This window comes from Dromiciops gliroides, chromosome 4 (genome assembly GCF_019393635.1).
Source record: "Dromiciops gliroides isolate mDroGli1 chromosome 4, mDroGli1.pri, whole genome shotgun sequence".
Classification (NCBI taxonomy): Eukaryota; Metazoa; Chordata; class Mammalia; order Microbiotheria; family Microbiotheriidae; genus Dromiciops; species Dromiciops gliroides.
The window spans coordinates 135,182,150-135,203,765 of record NC_057864.1 but is presented as its reverse complement, the minus strand read 5'-3'; the positions used below and the strand labels follow the sequence as shown (position 1 = coordinate 135,203,765).

The window sequence follows — 21,616 nt, the reverse complement described above, 5'->3', positions numbered from 1 at the left end:
AGTGTCAGTCAACCATCTTCTCCTTGACACTCTTCTTTGCAAGGTTTCTTGACATTTTTCTTCTGTGCTTCTTAACATTTGGACCAGATCTATTTGATTTTTGCTGGATCTTCATTCAGGTTGCAAGAACTAACTATAGATATCTCCTTAGGTTCTATTTTGGACCCTCTTCTTTCTTTGTGTTATGTCTGATGATCACTTCAAATTCTATGTGTTCAATTATCTTTATTTAGAAGATTCTCAACTCTTTTTATCCAGCCTTAACCTTTCTCTTGACCTTTAGTCTCATATCTCCATTCCCTACCTGGACATCTTAAATTTGATGTCTTTTAGACTGACCTCATTAACTCATTATTTTTGTTCTCAAACTCTCCTGCCTTCCACTACCTTCCCTATCACTAAAGGTTACCACCATCTTCCCAGGTGACAACCTAGTTGTCATCCTTAACTCTTGAGTTAATCAAACACTCTTGACCATTTTATCTAGTCATCTACTAAGTCCTAGCAATTTTCCCTTCATGGTTGTAAGGGCCAAATTTAATATGGGAAGAGTTAATTGGGTGGTTTGCTGTAATATTGGGATTCAGAAAATAATGAGGGACCTCTAGGTCCAAAGTTTCCTCCCTTCCAAACTGCCTTTTTTAGTAATTTCTCCCAGGCCAATAAGAAAGGCGATTAACAGCCTCTTTTCCACAAACAAATCAGGTTTTATTAATGGGAATAAAATATACATCAAAGGTGAAGTTAATAAAGCCAGTGACAAGGGAATAGGGGAAGAGAAAAATGGATAAACACCCTGGCTCTAGCAAAGACTGACACAATCCTCAAACTTGATTCCAGCTCAGCTAATTCGAAGAGCTGGCTTCGTTTCTATTAACTCACCACCTGTTTGAAATTTATTCTTTTTTTTTTTTTTAAAGTGAGGCAGTTGGGGTTAAGTGACTTGCCCAGGGTCACACAGCTAGTGTTAAGTGTCTGAGGCTGAATTTGAACTCAGGTACTCCTGACTCCAGGACCGGTGCTCTATCCACTATGCCACCTAGCTGCCCCCTTTGAAATTTATTCTTATGGGTGTATAAGCTATGCAACCCTTGTAGCTTGTGTAGGCCCTGGATAAAAGCATATTTGTTGTTGCAGAACGTGCCAACAGAAGCATTCACCAACTGAAATGTGCCCTTCAGGAAAGTGATATCATAGTTGGGGAAGATGAATTTGAACATGAAGAATCCTGTAGTGAAACTGGCACTGAGGACAGTGGGGCCACTTGGCATGAACTACAGCATAGCCATGCAGGTGTGTTTTTGGTGTTGAAATTTGATTCTTGAATTTAAGGAATTATGATGCTATAATGATTGAGATAAGTTATTATTCTTGGGTTGAGCTAATGAGGTTTTTTTTCCCTCTAGTTAACCAACTTAAAGCCTTATTAAATCAGCAGAGCAGCAAGGAAAGTGAAGTATTCTCACCAAAAAGGAAAATATCACCTTTGGTATGTATTCCTTTCGAAAACTTAATTAAAATCAGCATTCTGTTTTGACATAGAGTTGTATTTTTAAATAATCACTTTGTCAGTAACCTAGGTTGACTGCTAACTCTGAGCCTAACATTCTTACACAAACTGCACAATAACTTGTATTTTTAAAAGCCACTTCATGTCTTCCAACATATTTGACCGAAGGAAGCCTCTCTATATTTGCTTAAAGGAGGGACTTTCAGTGCTTTGAATTTCTGTAGTTTTGCCTGCTAGAATTCTAATAAGAAAGTGAGTGAGAATGAAAGGCTATAATTAAACTATAGGTAGTCTGGGTTCCAGAACCCCAGCTCATGAATTCAATCATTGTGTGCCCTTCAGTCTCTCTTTGGTATATCCTTGCCCCTTGGAAACCTCAGGGTATAAGTTGTATTTAGATTTCTACAGAAAGATAACAGGTCCTCATTTCTGATCTCTGACTACCCTTCTCCAAATCTGTCAGATTCCTAGAATTTGTCAGCTGTTATTCAGTCATCCTCAAATACTATTAGTCTATCATTCATTCCTAATGTGGTGTCAGTTATCTTTGTGAGAAAGTTCCCAAGTCAAGTGGAGAACTAATTTTGTCCAAGAAATATGATCACAATCTCACAGGTGCTATCAATGGGGATGTTCAAGTCTTATGTAGGGAGATAATAACTTCAGAGACAAAATACCCTTCTCCTGGCCTTTTACTTTTGGTTTTTCTTCTTTTTTTAATTTAAAAAAAGTTAACCCGGGGCAGCTAGGTGGCGCAATGGATAAAAGCACCAGCCCTGGATTCAGGAGTACCTGAGTTCAAATCTGGCCTCAAGACACTTGACACATACTAGCTGTGTGACCCTGGGCAAGTCACTTAACCCCCATTGCCCCACCAAAAAAAAAAAAGTTAACCCACCTCCAATTTTTAATTTCATTACTAGGTAAAATGAAACTGAAGCATATACAGAATTTATTGATGAGATTGTTCATCTCCTGTCTTTTTAAAAATGTTTTCAAATTGCCTACCAGTATATTTTAATTCTTGTCAATAGGAAGAGCTTTACAGTAGAAAGAACATGAAATTAGAAATAGGAGGGCTTTCTGAAGCTTGAGTCCTGAATATATCATTTACTTGCTATTTAACTTTTAGCACATCACTCTTCATATTGCAGGGCCTCGATTTCATCATCTGAAAAATGGTGATGATATCTTCCATGCCTTCCTTATAGAGTTGTTTTAAGGATTAAATAATTGATATGAAAGCACTTCAGGAAGGTATGACATTCAATATAAATATAAAATATTCCATTGGGCATAGTTTAGAACACCTTTTCATCAAACATTTTGATCCCTTGAATTATTATTTTGAGACCCAGTGACATGTTAATTTCTGTTTTTAAGGGATGAAAGGTTTATGATAGAAACCTGTAGTAACATTTCATTGTAATCTTACAATTATATATATTTAATATCTACTTTAAAGATTTGTGCTTCATTGATGAGATTATCTTAATTATATAAATATAACTGCATAATTCAATAAAATAATTTAAATAACATTTTTGTCATTCAGGTGACTTATTGCTATCACTAAGAATTTGATTGTGAAATACTTTCAGTAATATATTTAAACCAATGATAGGTGAAATTATTAATTTTATGGATCAATTTGCTATTACTCTATTTGCTGAAATAACTAAACATATCTGCCAGCATTTTTCCAAGATAAAGTCTGAACACTGATATTACATAGTTAAAACATAAGTTATTCCCAAAGGAAAGCATAATAATTTTGATAATATATTATAGCTATATCCCTACTTATGCATAAATAAGAGGATGTTATTCAAAAGCAGATGTTGACAGTTTTGTAATGATTATAAAAGACATAGATGTGATGAAATAAGCTGAAGAACATTGCTTTTCTCATCTATAATCCAGTTATCATTAAAAATTGAAGTATTCACAGTGTAGTTGGCATTTCAGAGAAGATGTAGATTTTTTTATGTGACCTCAGCAATATGCACTTAAAAGTTATAATTTTTTCCATTGACTTAGACTGCATATTCTCACTGAGTCAGTTCATGTTGGTTTTCACTAAATTATTAAGAGTATAGAACTTCCTAAGACCTTTGAAATAATCTATTATCACTCTCAGTTTATAGGTGAGGAAAATTAGACAATTTGTAACTTTGCCAAAGTTCCTTAGGTAGCAGAAAAAAGAATTCAATTCCATATCCTCCAACTACAGTTCAATAAAACAAACAATGAAATGTCAGACATGTGCTAAGTTCTAGGACACAGAGCAAAAAACAAACAGTCCATTTCCTTAACAAGTTTCTATCTTGGTGTGGAGGACTATACATCATGTCTTTCCATTGATTTGGGATTATAGTATTTAATTGCTATATGATAGTCACCACAAATATTTATTTACTTTGGTCACCAATTCTCAGAGATACCAGAGAATAGAGTCATGTTCACTTCTGTGGTGTGTAGTCACTACTTTCAAGGTGGAGATCTCTGGTACCTAGAAGTGGGAGGCTGCACAGATAAATTCCCTTGACTTCTCTTTTTCTGATCTCTTCTAACACTGATTAGTCAAATATCAGATTTAGATGGGGTATACACATAATTAGAGTGCTTAGAGGCTCAGCCATTCAGTAATATGCCTTGTGAAATAATTACTTTATGGCATTGGCCAGTGGGCTCTGCCCCTTGTGTAAAGAGAACATTGTTCTAAGAGACCATAGGGATGCACCCTTCTAGAAAAATATGCTCCTTGAGGAAAGGAACTTACTAAATGTTGAATTCAACTGAAATTATGTTACTGGAGAATGTCCTATCAATCAAGTTCTATGGTAGTTTCCAGGAGAAATTTGTGCTACATAGTCTTGGCAGAAATTGATAACATTCGTACATTATCCTACCATTTTTATAGCACTAGTCTAAACAATTTTATAGCTGCTTTAAATTTATAGCAATATCCCCAAGTTTTGTCCATTCACAGGGTTTTTAGAATAAATATATAGAAATCACAAAAAATGTAGTAATTTTTGTCCAGTATACCCAGTCCTGAATGAGAATGATGATAGCTGATATTTTACTCAATGCAAATATAGCTAACCCATGTAATTTTTACCTTAGAAAACATCAGAAAATGAAAATAGCAGTGTGCCTGCCCTATTTGATCTTGTTCCCGTCATTAATGATCAATCCCAATATATTCATCATTTAGAGGCAGAAGTGAAGTTTTGTAAGGTAAGGTATTTTTTTAAATTTTAAAACTTAATAAAGTCAAGTTGATTTAAAAAAAAACAATATGAACTTATACCAAATTGTTTCATTGAATTTATTACCTTTTCCCTAAAACCTGTCCTTACCTCTAACTTCTATCTTTATTGATGGGACATTTTTCTCTCAATCATATAGATTTTTAGCCTTTGATCCTTTCTGCTCCCTTCCCTACCATTGTTTTATGAACTAATTATACTGTTTTTGATTAACACTACCATATCCAGTCAGTTGCCAAGACCTTTCATTCCAACTTCTGCAAAATTTCATCTGTTTCTCCCTTGCTAGTCCCACTGCATTACTTTAGTTCAGGCCCTCATTACTTCTTACTTGTACCACTGTGATTGCCTCTTACCTGAAGTAGTAGTTCTCACAGAAGTAGACAAAGGGTGTTGATATGAAGAAATAGGAAATAAGATTGAACAGAGTAGGGCTAGCTCAGAAATAATAACAGGAAATGGCCATTTGTAGCAGGAGTATGAAGTCACAAAGGTGGTATTTGTTAAATACTAATCGCAAGATTTGAGTTGGAATGAACCCCTGTGACCATCTATTCCAATGTGTACTTGAACTAATACATAGAGATGTCCTTGAACATCTCTGATAGAATATCCAGTTTCTATGTAAAGATCTCCCATAATGATGAACCCAGTATATTTCTCAAGGCAGTCCATTCATCCTTTCATTTTTTTGGTGGGGCAGTGAGGATTAAGTGACTAGCCCAAGTTCACACAGCTAGTAAGTGTCAAGTGTCTGAGGCCTGATTCAGGTCCTCCTGAATCCATGGCAAGTGCTTTATCCACTGCGCCACCTAGCTGACCCCAGTCCATTCATCTTTGAGACAGCTTTTTGTTAGTAAACTTTTCCCTAATTGAGCCCAGGTCTACCTTTTGGTGTTTTTATTCCTTGCTCTTAGGGTTAAATCCTTCTTGCATATGCATTTATCTAATGTCTTCCCTTAAATGTTTTATTTTCTTTATCTTCGGTCAGTCATTTCCAGAAGCCATCTTTAGTCTATTTAGACTGACAATTATATGGCCCCCCACTCACTGTTTCTCCTCTACCCCTTTTCCCCCTCCCTACTGTCCATAGATATACATATGTACAAATATGTGGAGAGAAGTGCTATAATATTGGTCCACATGGGACTTGTAGACAACTAAGATCCAAAGGGCTTTTTTTGGGGGGGGGTGCAATAAGGGTGTGGATGGGAATATAGAACATTGTTTAGCTAATCTCTTTCCCATACTGTATACTAAATACAGAAAATGTTCTAGGATAAACTTCAGGTTCCTTTAATGTGCCTTTGAGTATTTCTCTTTATGATAAAGAGTAACCATCAACTCTGGATCAGGATTCATTCCAAACTGTATAGTTTACATAAGTAAAGTAACTCTAAGTCATAGAACTTTAAACTTTGCTTAAGTATTTATCATATTCAAAATTGTATCATTTCTTTTTATTTTAGCATCCCATTGAATATAAAAACTTCTTCAGGGTGGAAAACATTCATTCATTTTTTCTTTTCCTCTAGAACCAAACAGTGTACTCTGTTTAGTGGTTAATAAACATTTATTGACTAAACTAGCAACTCTAAATTCTAAATTGTATTGTATTATTCCTACTCTGTAGTCCAAAGGAAAGCACTAACCTTTATCGTTTGTCCCCCCTTGAACAACTCTCCATTGAATCTTCTCCATTTACATTTTGTGTGTACCTGTTCCACTCCTCCATACCTTCAATCTCCCCATTTTTGTCTCCTTGTTGATTTTTTTTTTTAACAAATTGAAATTGGTCAGTTATACCTTGTTAATAAGCCTGGCTTTTTTCTTCAGAAAATTAAACCTTCTTTTATTTTAATAATCTTTTTTCCTATTCTCTGATGATAAATCCTTTTGTTCTGCTTCCTCATACTTGTTCTTTAGTAAGGTGGGATTGAATCAAGTCCACAAATAGCTAAAAAAAGGATACATTAATCTCAACATTATTTGCTATCTCTAGCTTTTTATCTGTCACATAATGCTTGTTGTTGTTTGTCTTTCATTTTTATTATTATTATAAAAGTATTTTATTATTTTCCAGTTACACATAGAGATAGTTCTCAACATTTGTTTTTATAAGATTTCTAGTTTCAAATTTTTCTCCCTCCCTCTTCCCATCTCCAAGACAGCAAGTAATCTGATAAAGGTTATATATGTACAATCACATTAAACATATTTCTGCATTAGGTATCTTATGAAAGAAGAATCAGAACAAAAGGGAAAACCCTCAAAAAAGAAAAACAAAAAGAAATAGTATGATTCAATCTACATCCATATTCCACAGTTCTTTTTTTTCTGGATTTGGAGAGCATTTTCTGTCATGAGTCCTTTGGAACTATCTAGTATCATTGTATTGTTGAGAAGAATCAAGTGTATCACAGTTGATCAACACATAATGTTGATGATACTGTGTACATTGTCTTTCATTCTTGAAGAGGACCATGACATCAGGGTGATGTCATGACTTTCAGTGAATTGGTCCTCCCAACTTCAGGGCCAGGGTTCTATCCACTGCACCACCTAGTTGACCTGAGTTCAAATCTCACCTCAGACACTAGCTGTGTGACCCTGGGCAAGTCAGTTAACATCAGTTGCCTTAAAAAAACACCTGGGGCCATCTCCAGTCATCTTGATATATATCTTGCCACTGGACCCAGATGCCTCTGGAGGAGAGAGTGAGGTTAGTGACCTTGCACAGCCCTGCCTCACTTAAATCCAATTCAGTGCAAGTTATGACAAAGGACAAACAACAGCTTATCTGGATAAAGACCTAAGAGATTAAGTACCCTGGCATTCTGCTAGGAATCTAGGAATCTGTTAGGAAAAGCAGTCTGTTCGGTAGTTTAAACATATGTATGCTTTTGTTGCATTCTGTAGGAAGAACTATCTGGAATGAAGGATAGAATACATGTAATTGTGCTTGAAAATGCAAAACTTCAGGAAGAGTTGAAATCCAGATCAGCAGAGCAGAAAATTGGGCAAATCTTTATGGATTCCTCTGTGAGTATTTTTTTTAATGTAAAGGGGTAACCAAGAAGGGATGTGAATAATTTTTCAGAGTTGAATAATGGAACTGTTTCCTGGAACTTTGATTCTATCTACTTAGTTAAATTCTGGCTTTAATTGGGAATGGTGTGATTGGGTCAGGCAGCTACAGATCTATGCTGTCCTGGGATGAGCTTGTACATGGGCAGAAAGATCTCTCAGAAGGTGAGAAATCTGTATAGAACTGAGCACACACCAGAGAGGAGACACCTGAAAGGAAACTTTGGTCCTTGGTGGGAGGTGCAGCCTCTGTATCTACACTGCTCTTTATTGACTGTTCCCAGCCCTTAGCCTGAGAGATAACAGCCCTGAGAGGTAGTGGCATAGCAGCCAAGTAGTTCCTCATATTGTGAATCAATCACACAACCCCAGGAGGGAAAGAAACAACATGGCCTTGTGGATGTGGCAGTGAAAGGGTGGTGAGAGCTCCTGGCTCCAACTGTTTGGAGTGAAGAAGATAGTATCTCTGGAACTGGAGGATCAAACAGTGACTGATCCACAATTTGGGAGAGCAAAACCCAGTCCTCATTTACTATTGAGTTATCTGGACTTTATAAAACTAAAGAGAAGGAGACTGCCTCTCTAACAACTCTAAGTGTCAGATTACTTTTGGAGGAGTCCCCTGCACTATTATAAGCTTGGGAGGCTGTATGAATATTCAGGGGAACTGGGGGAGGGTTGTGGAAGGTACAAGGAATGGCTTCCCTTCTACAAGGAAGCTGGGCCCCACAAGCTTCCACTTGCCTTGACGCCAGGTAGGGGAAAGAGAATTGATATTGAGGAGAGGCAACCTTCTTCCTTTGTAGAAAACTAGAAAGGAAGATAAAGAGGAAGGTCAAAAGAGAGTGAGACCCCAGGAGATTTGTGGCTTGATAACCTGTCTACTAATACCAATTAAATCAGATCTTATGCTTCCAGTCATGTCCCTTCTTGCTAGATTGTAGGAATCCTTCCCTTGAGAATGGGGTGATATCTTAGCTCCTGCATTTCAAGCTTTGCCATGAATTTAAGCCTGGAAAGGACTTTCTAAAAGGAGTAAAAAGCCAGGCATAGTCTGATCTGAACCCAGATTGGAAGTAGATTTCAGAATTTGGAGAGGAAGGATAGGAATATTCTAATGTACTAAAATTCTCCTGGGGAAGTTTAATCTTGGAAAAATGAGAAACTCAAGAAAGAAATTCTGTTGACACAGAAGAAGACAATTCCAGTAAAGAGGAAAAAGAAGAATTATTTGAAGAAACCAATGTGGATATACAGAGAAGTCATCAACCAGCTTAGATTTTTATAAGACTTATACAGAAGGGGCAGCTAGATGGCGCAGTGGATAAAACACTGGCCTTGGATTCAGGAGGACCTGAGTTCAAATCCAGCCTCAGACACTTGACACTAGCTGTGTGACTCTGGGCAAGTCACTTAACCCTCATTGCCCCACCAAAAAAAAAAAAAGACATACAGAAAATGGAAATTAGGCTGATGTGAAAAGTCAAAGACAACAAGAAACATTGTTTTGGCTGGATTGCTGGGAAGAGGAAGAGCATTGGATTCCTACTTGAGGTGAATGGAGATGTCTTTGACTCATAATGGTGAAAAGAAAGTGCTGCTCAGGTCTTATTTTGCTGCTTCTTCCATTGCCAAGAACAATAAATCATTTACAGTGGAAATGATAGAACAAAGATGGTTAATGAGGAGTTTTTTACTGAAAATAAGTTAGGATATGATAAGGTGTCCTTGATTAATTCAAGTCATCTGGTCCAGATGAACTAGATCCCTGGGATACAGAAGGAATTTGCAAATGGGATTGTTACTCATTATTTGTGATATTTAAAAGATCATGGAAGGTAGGAGGGGCACTGTAGGATTAGAGAAGGGCAAATGTCTTGATGTTCAAAAAAGGGAAGAAAGGAGATGACAAACTATAGGCCAGTTAGCTTGACTTTGATTCCTGGGAAAATTTTAGAATGGACCATTAAAGAAATGGCTAATAAGTAACTATCAAAGCAGTGCCACCATGGCTTTATCAAGGGCTACTCATGCCAAACAAACTTTTCTTTTCTTTTCTTTTTTTTTGAACCAGACCTGTGATCTTATTGGTCTAGGGAACTCTAAGAAGAAAGAAACCAGGGCAGGTTGGCATTTGCTCTGTAACCTATATATTTGGAGAGTTGCTGGGTCACTGAGTGCCTCTCCCAATGTGTCAGAGGTAGCACTTGAACTACCCTAGGTCTTCCTGACTTCTAGGACAGTTCTGTCTCTTTACTATGACATATGATCTTTCATTTTTTTCTTTTATTGGACAAGATTAGTAAACTCAGATCAGGGGAATGTTGTAGATATATTTGATAGATTTTAGCAAAACATTTGATAAAATATTTCATACCATTCTTGTGAAGAAAATAGGGGTGTGAACTAGACAATAATATAATTAGACTTGGAACTTGTTGACCAACCTCAATTTGGGAGGAGTTAGGTCTCCAATGGAGTGCCTCTGGGATCTGTATTTGGTCCTACATTGCTTCATATTTTTATCAATGATGGGGATAAAGGCATAGATGGCATGCTTATAAGATTTTTCAGATGACATAAAACTAAGTAACACCTGACAGGCTGGGTGACTTAGGGTGCAAAAAGATTGTGACAAATTATGATGGGCTGAATATAGTAAGATGAAATTCAGTAGGGCTAAAGGTCAAGTTTTACACTTGTGTTAGAAAACAACTTCACAAGTATAGAAGGATCAGCTAGCAGATAGGGTTTCATGGATTTGCAAGATCATTGTTAGTATGACGTTAAAGAAAAAAACAATGTCATTCTAGGCTTTAGCGGGACTAGGGCCACATCTGCAGTGTTGTATTCAGATCTGGATGCTACAGTTCAGGAAGAACGTTGGTGAACTGAAGTGTCAAGAAAAGGGCAGTCAGGCGCTTCAGGAGCCTTGAGAACAAGTCATGTAGAGATAAATTGAAGGAACTAGGAGGGCTTAGCTGGGAGAAGAGAAGATTCAAGGGATAAACTAATTGTTTTCAAAGATCTGAAGGGCTTTCACGTGATAGAGAAGATACATTTGTTCTCTTTGGCCACAGGAGACAGCACTCAGCTGTGAGTGGAAGCTGCCAGGATTTATACTCAGGTTTGATGTTAAGAAAAGCTCCCTAATAAAGTAGAGTGGGCTGGCTCTGGAGTGCGTTGGTTCTTCCTCATTTGAGGTCTTGAAGCAGAGGCTAAATTACCTAGAATGTTATAGGAGGGATTCATTTTGGGTAGGTCTTATATTAAATGGCTTCTGCTAAGATTCTTGGATTCTCTGATTAGAGGTCATTTAATTCCAACCTCCTCATTTTGCAGATGAGGAAACTTGAAACTGTCAAGTGACCCATTTAAACTCACACAGATGGCACAACGAGAATCGTAACCTTGGCCCTTTGATTCCAAATCTAGCATCTTTTCCCATACTTTACCTCCTCTTGGCAAGGAAGGAGTCAGTTGTAAATCAAGGATTCTTGTCCTATTCATAAAAGAAATCTGCCACCTTAGTCTGTGTTGGAGACTACCCTCATTCCATGAGACCTCCTATATTAGTTGAAACTGAGTGAGAGTAGAACAGTTATTAGCAATCCCCGTCCTGCTGCCAATTACTCAGAAGGTAACGGGTTGTCAGTTGCTAATTCAAGATTTTGCTAAAGATGGCTGAAAGGCAAACTCTTAACAGATGGCATACCACCTCATTAGCTCTGAATCCCTGGTATCAAACTCAAATAGAAATAATCCCTACAGATAGTAATATTGACTTAGAAAGCCACAAATTAACATTTTCATTGTTCTATTGTATTTTTATTTGTTTTGTTAAACATTTCTGAATTACCTTTTTTTTTTTTTTTTTGGTGGAGGGTGCAGCAATTAGGGTTAAGTGACTTGCCCAGGGTCACACAGCTAGGAAGTATCAAGTGTCTGAGTCCAGATTTGAACTCAGGTCTTCCTGAATCCATGGCTGGTGTTATATCCACTGTGCCACCTAGCTGCCACATTTTAATCTGGTTTTGACAGTACCTAGAGTTTTACATACCAGGCTTGGGGGTGAGTTTGACACCTCTGTTCAAAATCAATCCATCAGCATGCCTGTTACTTTTCCTTTTAGGGAAAGAAGAATGGCAATTGGATAGCTGAAGCATTAGGAAGGAACCCTGTTCTAGATAGATCTCATTCCATTGCTTCAAGTTATACTAAGATTTAGAATTAACTTTGACAGTTCGAGAAAGTAAACCTTTGTTAATTTAGAAAATACTAGCGCATAGCCCAACAAATATAATATTGGCCCAGAAGTAACAGGTCTGGGGGAGCAGCTAGGTGGCACGGTGGATAAAGCACCAGCCCTGGATTCAGGAGGACCTGAGTTCAAATTTGACCTCAGACACTTGATACTTATTAGCTGTGTGACCCTAGGCAAGTCACTTAACCCTCACTGCCCTGGGGGAAAAAAAAAAGTAACAGGCCTGAGTTCTTTCCTAGACCTTTCACTGACTCCCTCTGTAATGCTGTATAAATCCTTCAATAGCTCTAGACCTGAGTTTCTTCATCTGTCAAATGGTGGTGGTGGTGGTGAGCCTAAACAATTTCCTAATTCACTTTCAGTTCTACAAATTTATGACTATGATGTGGAGTTTCTAGGTGAACTTTGAAAAAGCAGATAACCTTAAAAATTTTTTTAAAATCAGTATTATAGTTCCAGCCTTCGGGCAAAACACTACTTTTCCCCTTGTTGACTGTAAGATATTGGCTTTCTCAATTTTTGTGGAAACATTCCATGTGATGATTCTGGAATACTTTAGTTGTGCATATCTTTGATACCTTTGCTTTAAAATTAAATGTTATGGTCATTAGCTAATTTAATTAGTTTAAAGAAATCAGTGACTTAGAGGATATAACTTTATTTAGGCTTTTCTTCTAGTTTTGAGGTCTGGAACTATTCTTCTATTTGAATGATTCCTGAAGATATGATTTATAATCCTGAAGGTATATTGTTTGAATCTGCCATTCACAAGAAGGAACTGGCAGTGGTCACTCCTAATTGTAAAGTAAACAGATGATTTTTTTTTCAGTTGCTTCTCCTGAGCAGTCATTTAAAAGGTATGATCAATTGTTAAATTATTTTTGTTACTTATATTTTTCTTTCTTGAGTACACACACATATATCTCTATGCCATTGATAGATAAAATTTCAGTAGTTTTAGATTTTGAATGCCAAATTTGAAAAAAAATCACATAAAATACATTTAAAACAAGCTTATTTTAAAAGGAACTTCCCCCCCCCTTTTTCCTTTCTAAATATGCACTCATCTAAACATCGCTGAATTACTCATAGTTTCAACAGCCATGCAGTACCATAACAGTTAAAGTTGGCAAGTGAGGACATTTAGGAAGCAAGATGAGAAAGGAAATGAGGCAGATAAATGAATCAGAGGGAGAAGTAAGCAAGGCAAAAGGGGAAGGAAGTGGTGAATAAGCCCACATGTCTTTTCACATGGACAAAGGAATATTGGTTTTTCAAAAATGTATATATGGGTGTAGTTTCAGAAAGATAGATACATGTCTTTCTATCTATTTGGTATACTAGTGGTCTTTTTAAAAAGGATTTAACATATGGTATATATAGTTTTAAAATTATACTAGGTATGTCATTAACCCTTCTTTTTTCTATCTAATTTCTTTGTTTCTCTCTTTTCTATTTCTCTATTAGTTATGATAATTGAGTAGATTTTCTAGGTGTTTACTGCATATATATATGGGTGTGTGTATATATACATATATATATATATATATATATATATATATATATATATAGTATGTCTGTATATGGCACTATACTTGGTGTTTTTATTTTTATTATTATTTTTTTTTTTAGTGAGGCAATTAGGGTTAAGTGACTTGCCCAGGGTCACACAGGTAGTAAGCATTAAGTGTCTGAGGTCGGATTTGAACTCAGGTACTCCTGACTCCAGGGCCATGCTCTATCCACTGCGCCACCTAGCTGCCCCAGTGTTTTTATTTTTAAAGCAAAGCAAAATAAAACCACGCAGAATTCATCTCATTTAAATGGGTCAATAACTATTATCTTTTTACCTCTATTAATAGTTTAACATTTTAGTTTTTATGCATTGACAAAATTGTCATTATGAATACATAGTCTTTGATAATGACTTTTTACAAAATAGCATAGATATGATAAAGCAGTACTGAGTTTATCTCCCTCTGACTGAAAGTAGCTGCTTTTCTGTTCCCTCTAAGATTTAGGCCTTAACTTGAGTTTATGTTAATTAAAAGCACATGACTTAAAGGATTTCCAGTTCCTTATTTCATTATGATAAATTATTATCCTGGTTTTTTAGCTATAGCTGAATCTGACAGATTATTTTAAAAGAAGTTAACCTGAAAACGGTAGGATGAATTACAGGCTGGTAGGACCAACTAGAGTTTGGGCTCCACTAATAGAGCTTTTGAAAATACAGGTTTTCCTCTATCCCATGATGATGGAACAAAGTACAACTTTACTAGACTTTATATGTATTTTTTTTTTTTTGGTGGGGCTATGGGAGTTAAGTGACTTGCCCAGGGTCACACAGCTGGTAAGTGGCATGTGTCTAAGGCCTGATTTGAACTCAGGTACTCCTGAATCCAGGGCCAGTGCTTTATCCACTGCGCCACCTGGCTGCCCCCTTTACTAGACTTTATTGTAAGCATTGCTTATATATTTGGAATAATTGTATACATACCAATCTGATCATTTAAATGTGTATTTTTTTAAGTAGACCCTAAAAAGGTCTTCAGTAGTCACTCTGACTTCATTATATTTATCTACTTAGTCAGAAAAACTAGTTCTTCTGAAAATATGAGTGTGTGTAATTTTTTTAGTAGAAAGGATAGACTAAGCTATGGCTGCCTTGAAGTCTATACTTTCCCAGGAGTCACCTCAGAGTTTGTACCAGAGATCTGCAACCAATAGCAGTGAAGCCAAAGAGGTTTTTTTGTCCCCAGCTTTTAAGAATTGATGCTGCCTCCAATTACCAGCATTTCAGAGTATTGGGGTTTGGGCCTTGGTACATGCAATTGTAAAAGGTCACTCATTCTTGATTTATACCTCTTAACAAATGATACCTTAAATACCCACAGACTCTCCTATGAGTATTAATATTCTGTAAGGCAGGTAGAAGGTTGAACCATCGGGAAGTGGGAGAATGACCATGAAGCAGGAGCCTGTGAGTTAACATCATGGGAACCAGAGCCAGCACGGTGCCCTAGCCCCTCTCTGGTACTGGGTTTAAATGCCTTCTCTATTCTACTATTCTATTTTCTGCCCTTTCCCCATATCCCAGCAACCACAAAACAACAACAACAACAACAACAAACCCACCTTGTTTTACTTCTCTACCCTGAATGAATGCCATCCTTTGGTACCAAGCTGGGACATGATCTAGTGGCCTCCTTCTCAGGGACTGGCTTTGGATGTCTACTCTTCCAGCCCCCAACATGTTGACTTGAGTTACTGAATCAACATTCAAGCCTAGCTCCTAAATCCTCTGCCCTACTTCACCAGTTTATATAAGAAAAGCACCAGTGCCTCATCTCTCCATAACCATGGAATGCCCAGTCCCCAGAGCCTCTCCCACTAGACTTCATACATGCTGGACCCCACCATCCAGGACCAGTGCCTCAGATAAAAGACTTCTTGCCACCAGCACCTCATCCAGGAGTAGGGTCTCTGACACTAGACCCAACTAGAAGCCCAGGACATGCTCCATTTGCAGGAAATCATCTATTTAAGCATCATGCCCTGCCACCTTGGGATTGGGCACATGAACTGGTGCCGAGTGTGAGTTCATTCAGATCCCTGAGGACCCAAACACCAGGTATCTAGAGACCCAAATGCCCAACTCAATTTTCCTTCTTCTTTGGTGCTTAAGAACAACTCAATTGCCATTGTCCTTTGTTATTTCAGGGCCTTTGAGGGTAGGAGACTTAGTCAAATGTTACCACTTCCCAGTTCAATGCTAACAAAATACTACTTCCCATAATTGAGTCTGACTGTGAACAGTTGAAAAACCCCATTTCTTGCTACCTCTTCGCATTCCATCATCTCCTTCCACAAAAATGCCAGCCCCTCTCAATTTCCTAGCTTGCTCTACAAAAGGGGAAGAAATTTAATGGAGGGATAGAATTTGAAATGCAAAACTTCAAATAAAAGTGTTAATTAAAATTTTAAAAATTAAATTTAAAAAGATTGAGCCCATAAATCTCCTAGTGTACATACCTAAAATTATGACTTACCGGCATACATATAATACATATTTTTCTTCTTAGAAAAGAAGCCTAATGTCACAACATCAGTTTGACTTTGAATTTTAATTGTAATAAATGACTACATTTTTATGCAGGAAAATCCTCAGAATTCTTGGATTAAGCCAGTTGATGATTTCAGAATGTGTCAAACTAGCAAGTCACATGTTATTTTAACTGATCTTGAACAGGTCAAATCAACCACTTCTGATCTGGAAAAATGGCAACTAGAACTTGTGAGTAATCGAATACTTTTGATTTTCATGTCTTATTTTTTAAAATTTCTTTCTCTTTGTTCATGACTTAGTATTCTCCTTTTCTTTTCTTTTTTTTGGGGGGGGGGCAGGACAATGAGGGTTAAGTGACTTGCCCAGGGTCACACAGCTAGTAAGTGTTAAGTGTCTGAGGCCAGATTTGAACTTAGGTCCTCCTGAATCCAGGACCAGTGCTTTATCCACCGTGCCACCTAGCTGCCCAGAGTTGGGGTTTTTTGTTTGTTTGTTTTTCAGGGCAATGGGGGTTAAGTGACTTGCCCAGGGTCACACAGCTAGTAAGTGTCAAGGGTCTGAGGCCGGATTTGAACTCAGGTCCTCCTGAATCCAGGGCCAGTGCTCTATCCACTGCACCACCTAGCTGCCCCAGGGATAAACTTTTTTTTTTAATTTGGCTACCACCATGCAATTAACTAATATTGAGTTTGTATCCATTATATGAGCTTTATTATCTTGCCAAATATTTTTTCAGTTTCCATTCACCTCTGCTTTAGTATTTATTAAGGACACTCTTCAGTTATAAAATTTTATTTTTTTTAGTCTGTTTGGACCTTTATAATGACTAAATTTCATGTGATTCAGCTTCTCATTCTAACCTGTTGTGATTCAAAAAGATCTTGAGTCTCTTATCCAACATTATTTTTCTCTCTTAGCTTCACGCCATCTACAAATCTGAATAGCATGTTCTCTATTCCTTTATCTATACCACTGATAAAAATAGAGTAGAATTGGGCCAAGTTAATGAATTCCATTTTGGACATGCTGAGTTTAAGATGCCTATGGGGCATTTGGTTTGGGATGTCTGGAGGTCAGCAGAGAGGCTGACTCTGGAGAAGTAGATTTGAGAATCATCAACAGAGATAAATGAATACATGAGAGCTGATGAGATCTCATGTTGAAGTTCCTTAACATGAAGGCAGCAATTGGGGAGGAGAGAGAGACTGTGAGTCAGTCTTTGGAATTATTGAGGAAAGAAGAATGTCCTGGAGGTCAATAGATGGACCTAAAAGGAGAAGACATTACTCAGTGATGGTGGTAGAGAAAGAGCCTGGAAGTAACAGTGGAGCAGTGAGTATTCCAACTGTGCCCCCTGACCCAGTGTATTAGGGTCTATGAGTGAAAGTGAAACCAGTGCTAAAAAGAGGACTAAGATCTCAGGGAAAGCCAGAAGATGGAAGGAGTTGGAAAAGAAAAGATTTTAAATGAAAATAAATTTAACATTCCAGTGAGCTCAGTGGAAGGATGGTGACAAGGGTTTGAATAATGACGGCAGGGAGATGAGAATTACTAAGATGATATAGTGTAGGATTGTTGATCATGGAATGAGTTTTGGTGAGTTTTCAACAACTCTAGGGATTTGGCCTCAGCATGGAGCCCTCTCAGGTCATTAGGCATCAGTGAGTTTATAGCTGGGAGTAGGGATAGTTACCCCAAGAGGGACAAGCTGCATGGTGGAATGCTGTTTCCTGCCTTTCAGGGGAGGCAGGCCAGGTTAGGATATTAGTGGAGGGAGTGACAGAAAGACATTTCTTTCCATAGATATTCAGGTCAGGCCAGGAAAGGTTAGAGGAAGCCTGATTGAATTAAGTGATCTCTGCTTTCATTTTCAAGAGCTCACAAATCATTTATAAGTCCATTATTAGAACTCACAAACCATTTAGTCTTAGAATTTTACAAAAATGGGAATCAAGTGTACCAACCGGCCTTCATAGTCTATCATCTTTTCTTTGAAAATTAGGACATTTGTCTTTCCACAGTCATGTGGTTTTATTTCCTAAGATTTTTTTCAAAAGATGTCTGTGAGTAGCTCCACAATTATACCTAGAAGTTTTCTCCCTACATCTTACAAAGTCAGTCAGTCAGACTTGGGAATGTGCATTCATTTCAGGCAGATATGTCTATCTGCCTTTTTCCACCATTATCTTGGGTTTCCATTTCCTGTTATCTACTCTTTTTCTATCCTCAATTCAAAAATGTTTTTACTTAGAAGAAGCATGATAGCAATTTACATTCCCCTAGTAACTTGGCCAGGGTCATATTGTTGTTTGTCCTTAGTTCTTGAAGAGACCATGACATTGGGAGATGATGTCATGACTTGCAGTAAATTGGATTTAAGTGAGGTGGGGCTGTGCAAAGTCACCAGCCTCACTCCTCCAGAGCCATCTGGGTCCAGTGGCAAGATATACATCAGGACGACTAGAGGTGGCCCTGGATATTTATGGCAGTCAGGGTTAAGTGACTTGTCCAGGGTCACACAGTTGGTAGTGTCAAGTGTCTGAGGCCAGATTTGACCTTGGGTTTTCCTGACCACTGCTCTATCTACTGCACCACCTATCTGCCCCTAGGGTCATATAGCTAGGAATAATAAGAGGCAAGAATTGAACCCAGGTTACCTGACCAGAAGTATATTATTCTTTCAGCTCTACTATGCAGCTAAAAAGAAAATCACTTTTCCCTCTTTGTATTATACATTGTTATCTCCACCCCAAGAACCTGTCTTTTTAAACAAAACTCTCCTTTATTATTCACAGTATCATTCATTTGCCATTGGCCTCTTACTTTCCTGGGCTTTTGCGACTTGTTGCTCAACTATTTATCTATTCATCCTTTTGTCCATGAGCCCTGTTGTATTTCTTTATAACAGTTCCATCCTTCTTTCTCTCTTTGCCGATACTTAACCAAATGATTTCCACAATATTTTTGACCTTTGAGTTCCCATCCTTGCATGAATATATATTTTTATTATATGATACTTTTCCATCTCTCCCTGCTTTAATCTGTTTTGTTTGTTTTGCATAATGTATATCTTTCAGAGAGATGTTCCTGTCCTGTGTCCCATCTCGACCAATGATGTCATCCTCAACTCTCCACATCTACCCAATTAATTGCCAAGTCTTGTTGCTACCTCTACAGCATCTCTCAAATTTGTCCCCTACTTAATTCTCAGTTGGATACCACCTCTTTTTCAGGCTCTTATCACTTGCCACCTGGCTATCTGCAGTAGCTTCTTCATTGGTCTCCCTGCCTTAAGTCTCTCCTTTCTCCAGTTCATTAACACAGTTGCTAAAGTATCTGTTGGGTGTCATTTCCCTTCTCAAAAAACTCTGATGACTGCCCTTTTTTTTTTGAGAATCAAATGTAAATTCCTTTATTTGGCATTTAATGCCTTTATATGGCCCTTGTCCCAAACTTAATTTTCTCTAAATTTAACTGGATAAGTAGGAGAAAGGTTAAATTTACTTCTAGACATAAGAACATAAGATGGAATCTGATTATCTGATGAGATGTATCCATTACATTTTGTTGATGACTTCCAAATAATTCCTTATTCTTATTTTCACTAACCTCTAAATAAAATTTGCTATTTCCTTCAATTATGAATATACTCAATGTATATTATTGTGAGAAGAGATCTCTAGGTGTCATTAGACAGCCCCCAGATGACATGACACAAAAATGGTTAATAACTCCCACAGTTTCCATAGTCTGGGCATATCTCATTAGATGTCTTTGTTTACTAACACTTCCTTCATCAAGTATAATCATTTGATTGAAATAAAACCTTCTACCTTTATTGGGCTTATTAGTGCTCTCCAACAAAAAAGATTATTTAAATTATGCTGAGATATTCCAATTTCTTATACAAACATTTTTACCTAATCACAAAGTCTGTTAAGCTAAGCTTGATTGTACTTAAAAGAACTCTAATATTCTAATTCTTCTTCCCCTTTATGAGACTTGTCAGATGTCTGGTAGCTATAATGACTGCTATTTAACATTTTAATCACACTGGATTTACAAAGCACTTTTCTATCATTTGATATGATCTTCACTAGAACCTTGTATAGTTTGGAATACAAATATTATCTTACAGATGGGGAAACAGGCTTCACATAATCAATTAGTCCCAGGTTTTACAACTTGTTCATGGTAAAGCCAGTACTCAAACTCATGTCTTTCATGCTGAGTAGTATAATGGACTATTTATTTACTTTTTGTTAACTGAAAAGGAAAGTTTCTTGGCTCTTTATATATATCTGTATCTAGATCTAGATATAACAGAATTGATTAGAAATGATAAAAATATGATTTAAAATTAACAAGACATAAAACTAATTATAGAAAAACTTGGTTTGTTGTAATGAGTGGAATTAAGTGAAGTGAGAAATATTGACATATATTTGTTAATGATGAAATAATATTTTCAGTGTTCGATATGGAATATTAATTCCAGTAGAGAATTATGGATTAGTTAATATTCATGCATGTCATTTGTGGCCAAGACTTTTTCATTCATAATTCTTTTGATACACATGTCCAGTACCTTTATTGTTCAAACTATTATGGTAGCCACTGTTGGGCATTCAAGGATCTTTAAGTGAAAACTTTCTTTGCTCTAGTTCAAGTTCAAAGCAGCTTTTTGTCTTAAAGAGTGACCCTTTTGTCAAGGTCACACTACTTCTGGGAGCAGCTTGCCTTGGGTGTGGGGAGAAACAGAAACTGGAAGGAAGCTTGTTGCTCTGGAAAATCTGATGTAATACTCCTCCCATGCTGTCTCTGGAGAGGCATATTTAGAAGAGCCCTCGGTCCTTTCTTGTCAGAAATTGGGATAAAGGGGAGTGGTTCTTCATTACTGCAACATTTGGGAAATGGGAATGGCAGCCACTCATCCATTTTTTTTTAAAACACTTGCCTTAGAAAATAATAAAAGGTTTAAGAAGGAAGGATTTCCTCACCTAAAAGGACACATTTTAGGTTTTTTGGGAAGGCTGGGATTAACTGTATTCACTTTTCATAACTGAATTTGAGGTATACAACACTGTGAGGATATATAATCGTGGAAAAATATTCATGCGTATTCCTTTATTTTTCCAAAGGAAAGATTAAAACTTATTTATGAAGAAAAGAATGAAATATTAGAATCTCAAGTCAAGACACTGAGGTAAAGTGAAACAATATGTTTAAAGTATTTATAAAAACCTAAAGATCTAACCGAACTTCAGTAATAACAAAAACACCAAATTTTAATATATTAAAGTGTTTGCTGGTGAAATTTCATGTTTTTAAAAAGGAAATTTCTCAAAATAATGCAGTAAAGGGGCAGCTAGGTGGCACAGTGGATAGAGCACTGGCCCTGGATTCAGGAG

General features: G+C 37.1%; 1 protein-coding gene across 1 annotated transcript in view; it reads left to right on the top strand.

Moving 5' to 3' along the window:
• The window catches only part of SDCCAG8 (SHH signaling and ciliogenesis regulator SDCCAG8), a 273,954-nt gene that overhangs the window by 15,938 nt on the left and 236,400 nt on the right, over positions 1-21,616 (top strand). The window contains 6 exon segments of the mRNA XM_044005377.1: positions 1,138-1,293; positions 1,407-1,489; positions 4,640-4,753; positions 7,705-7,827; positions 16,296-16,433; positions 21,347-21,411. Coding sequence (XP_043861312.1) covers positions 1,138-1,293; positions 1,407-1,489; positions 4,640-4,753; positions 7,705-7,827; positions 16,296-16,433; positions 21,347-21,411 — 679 coding nt within the window.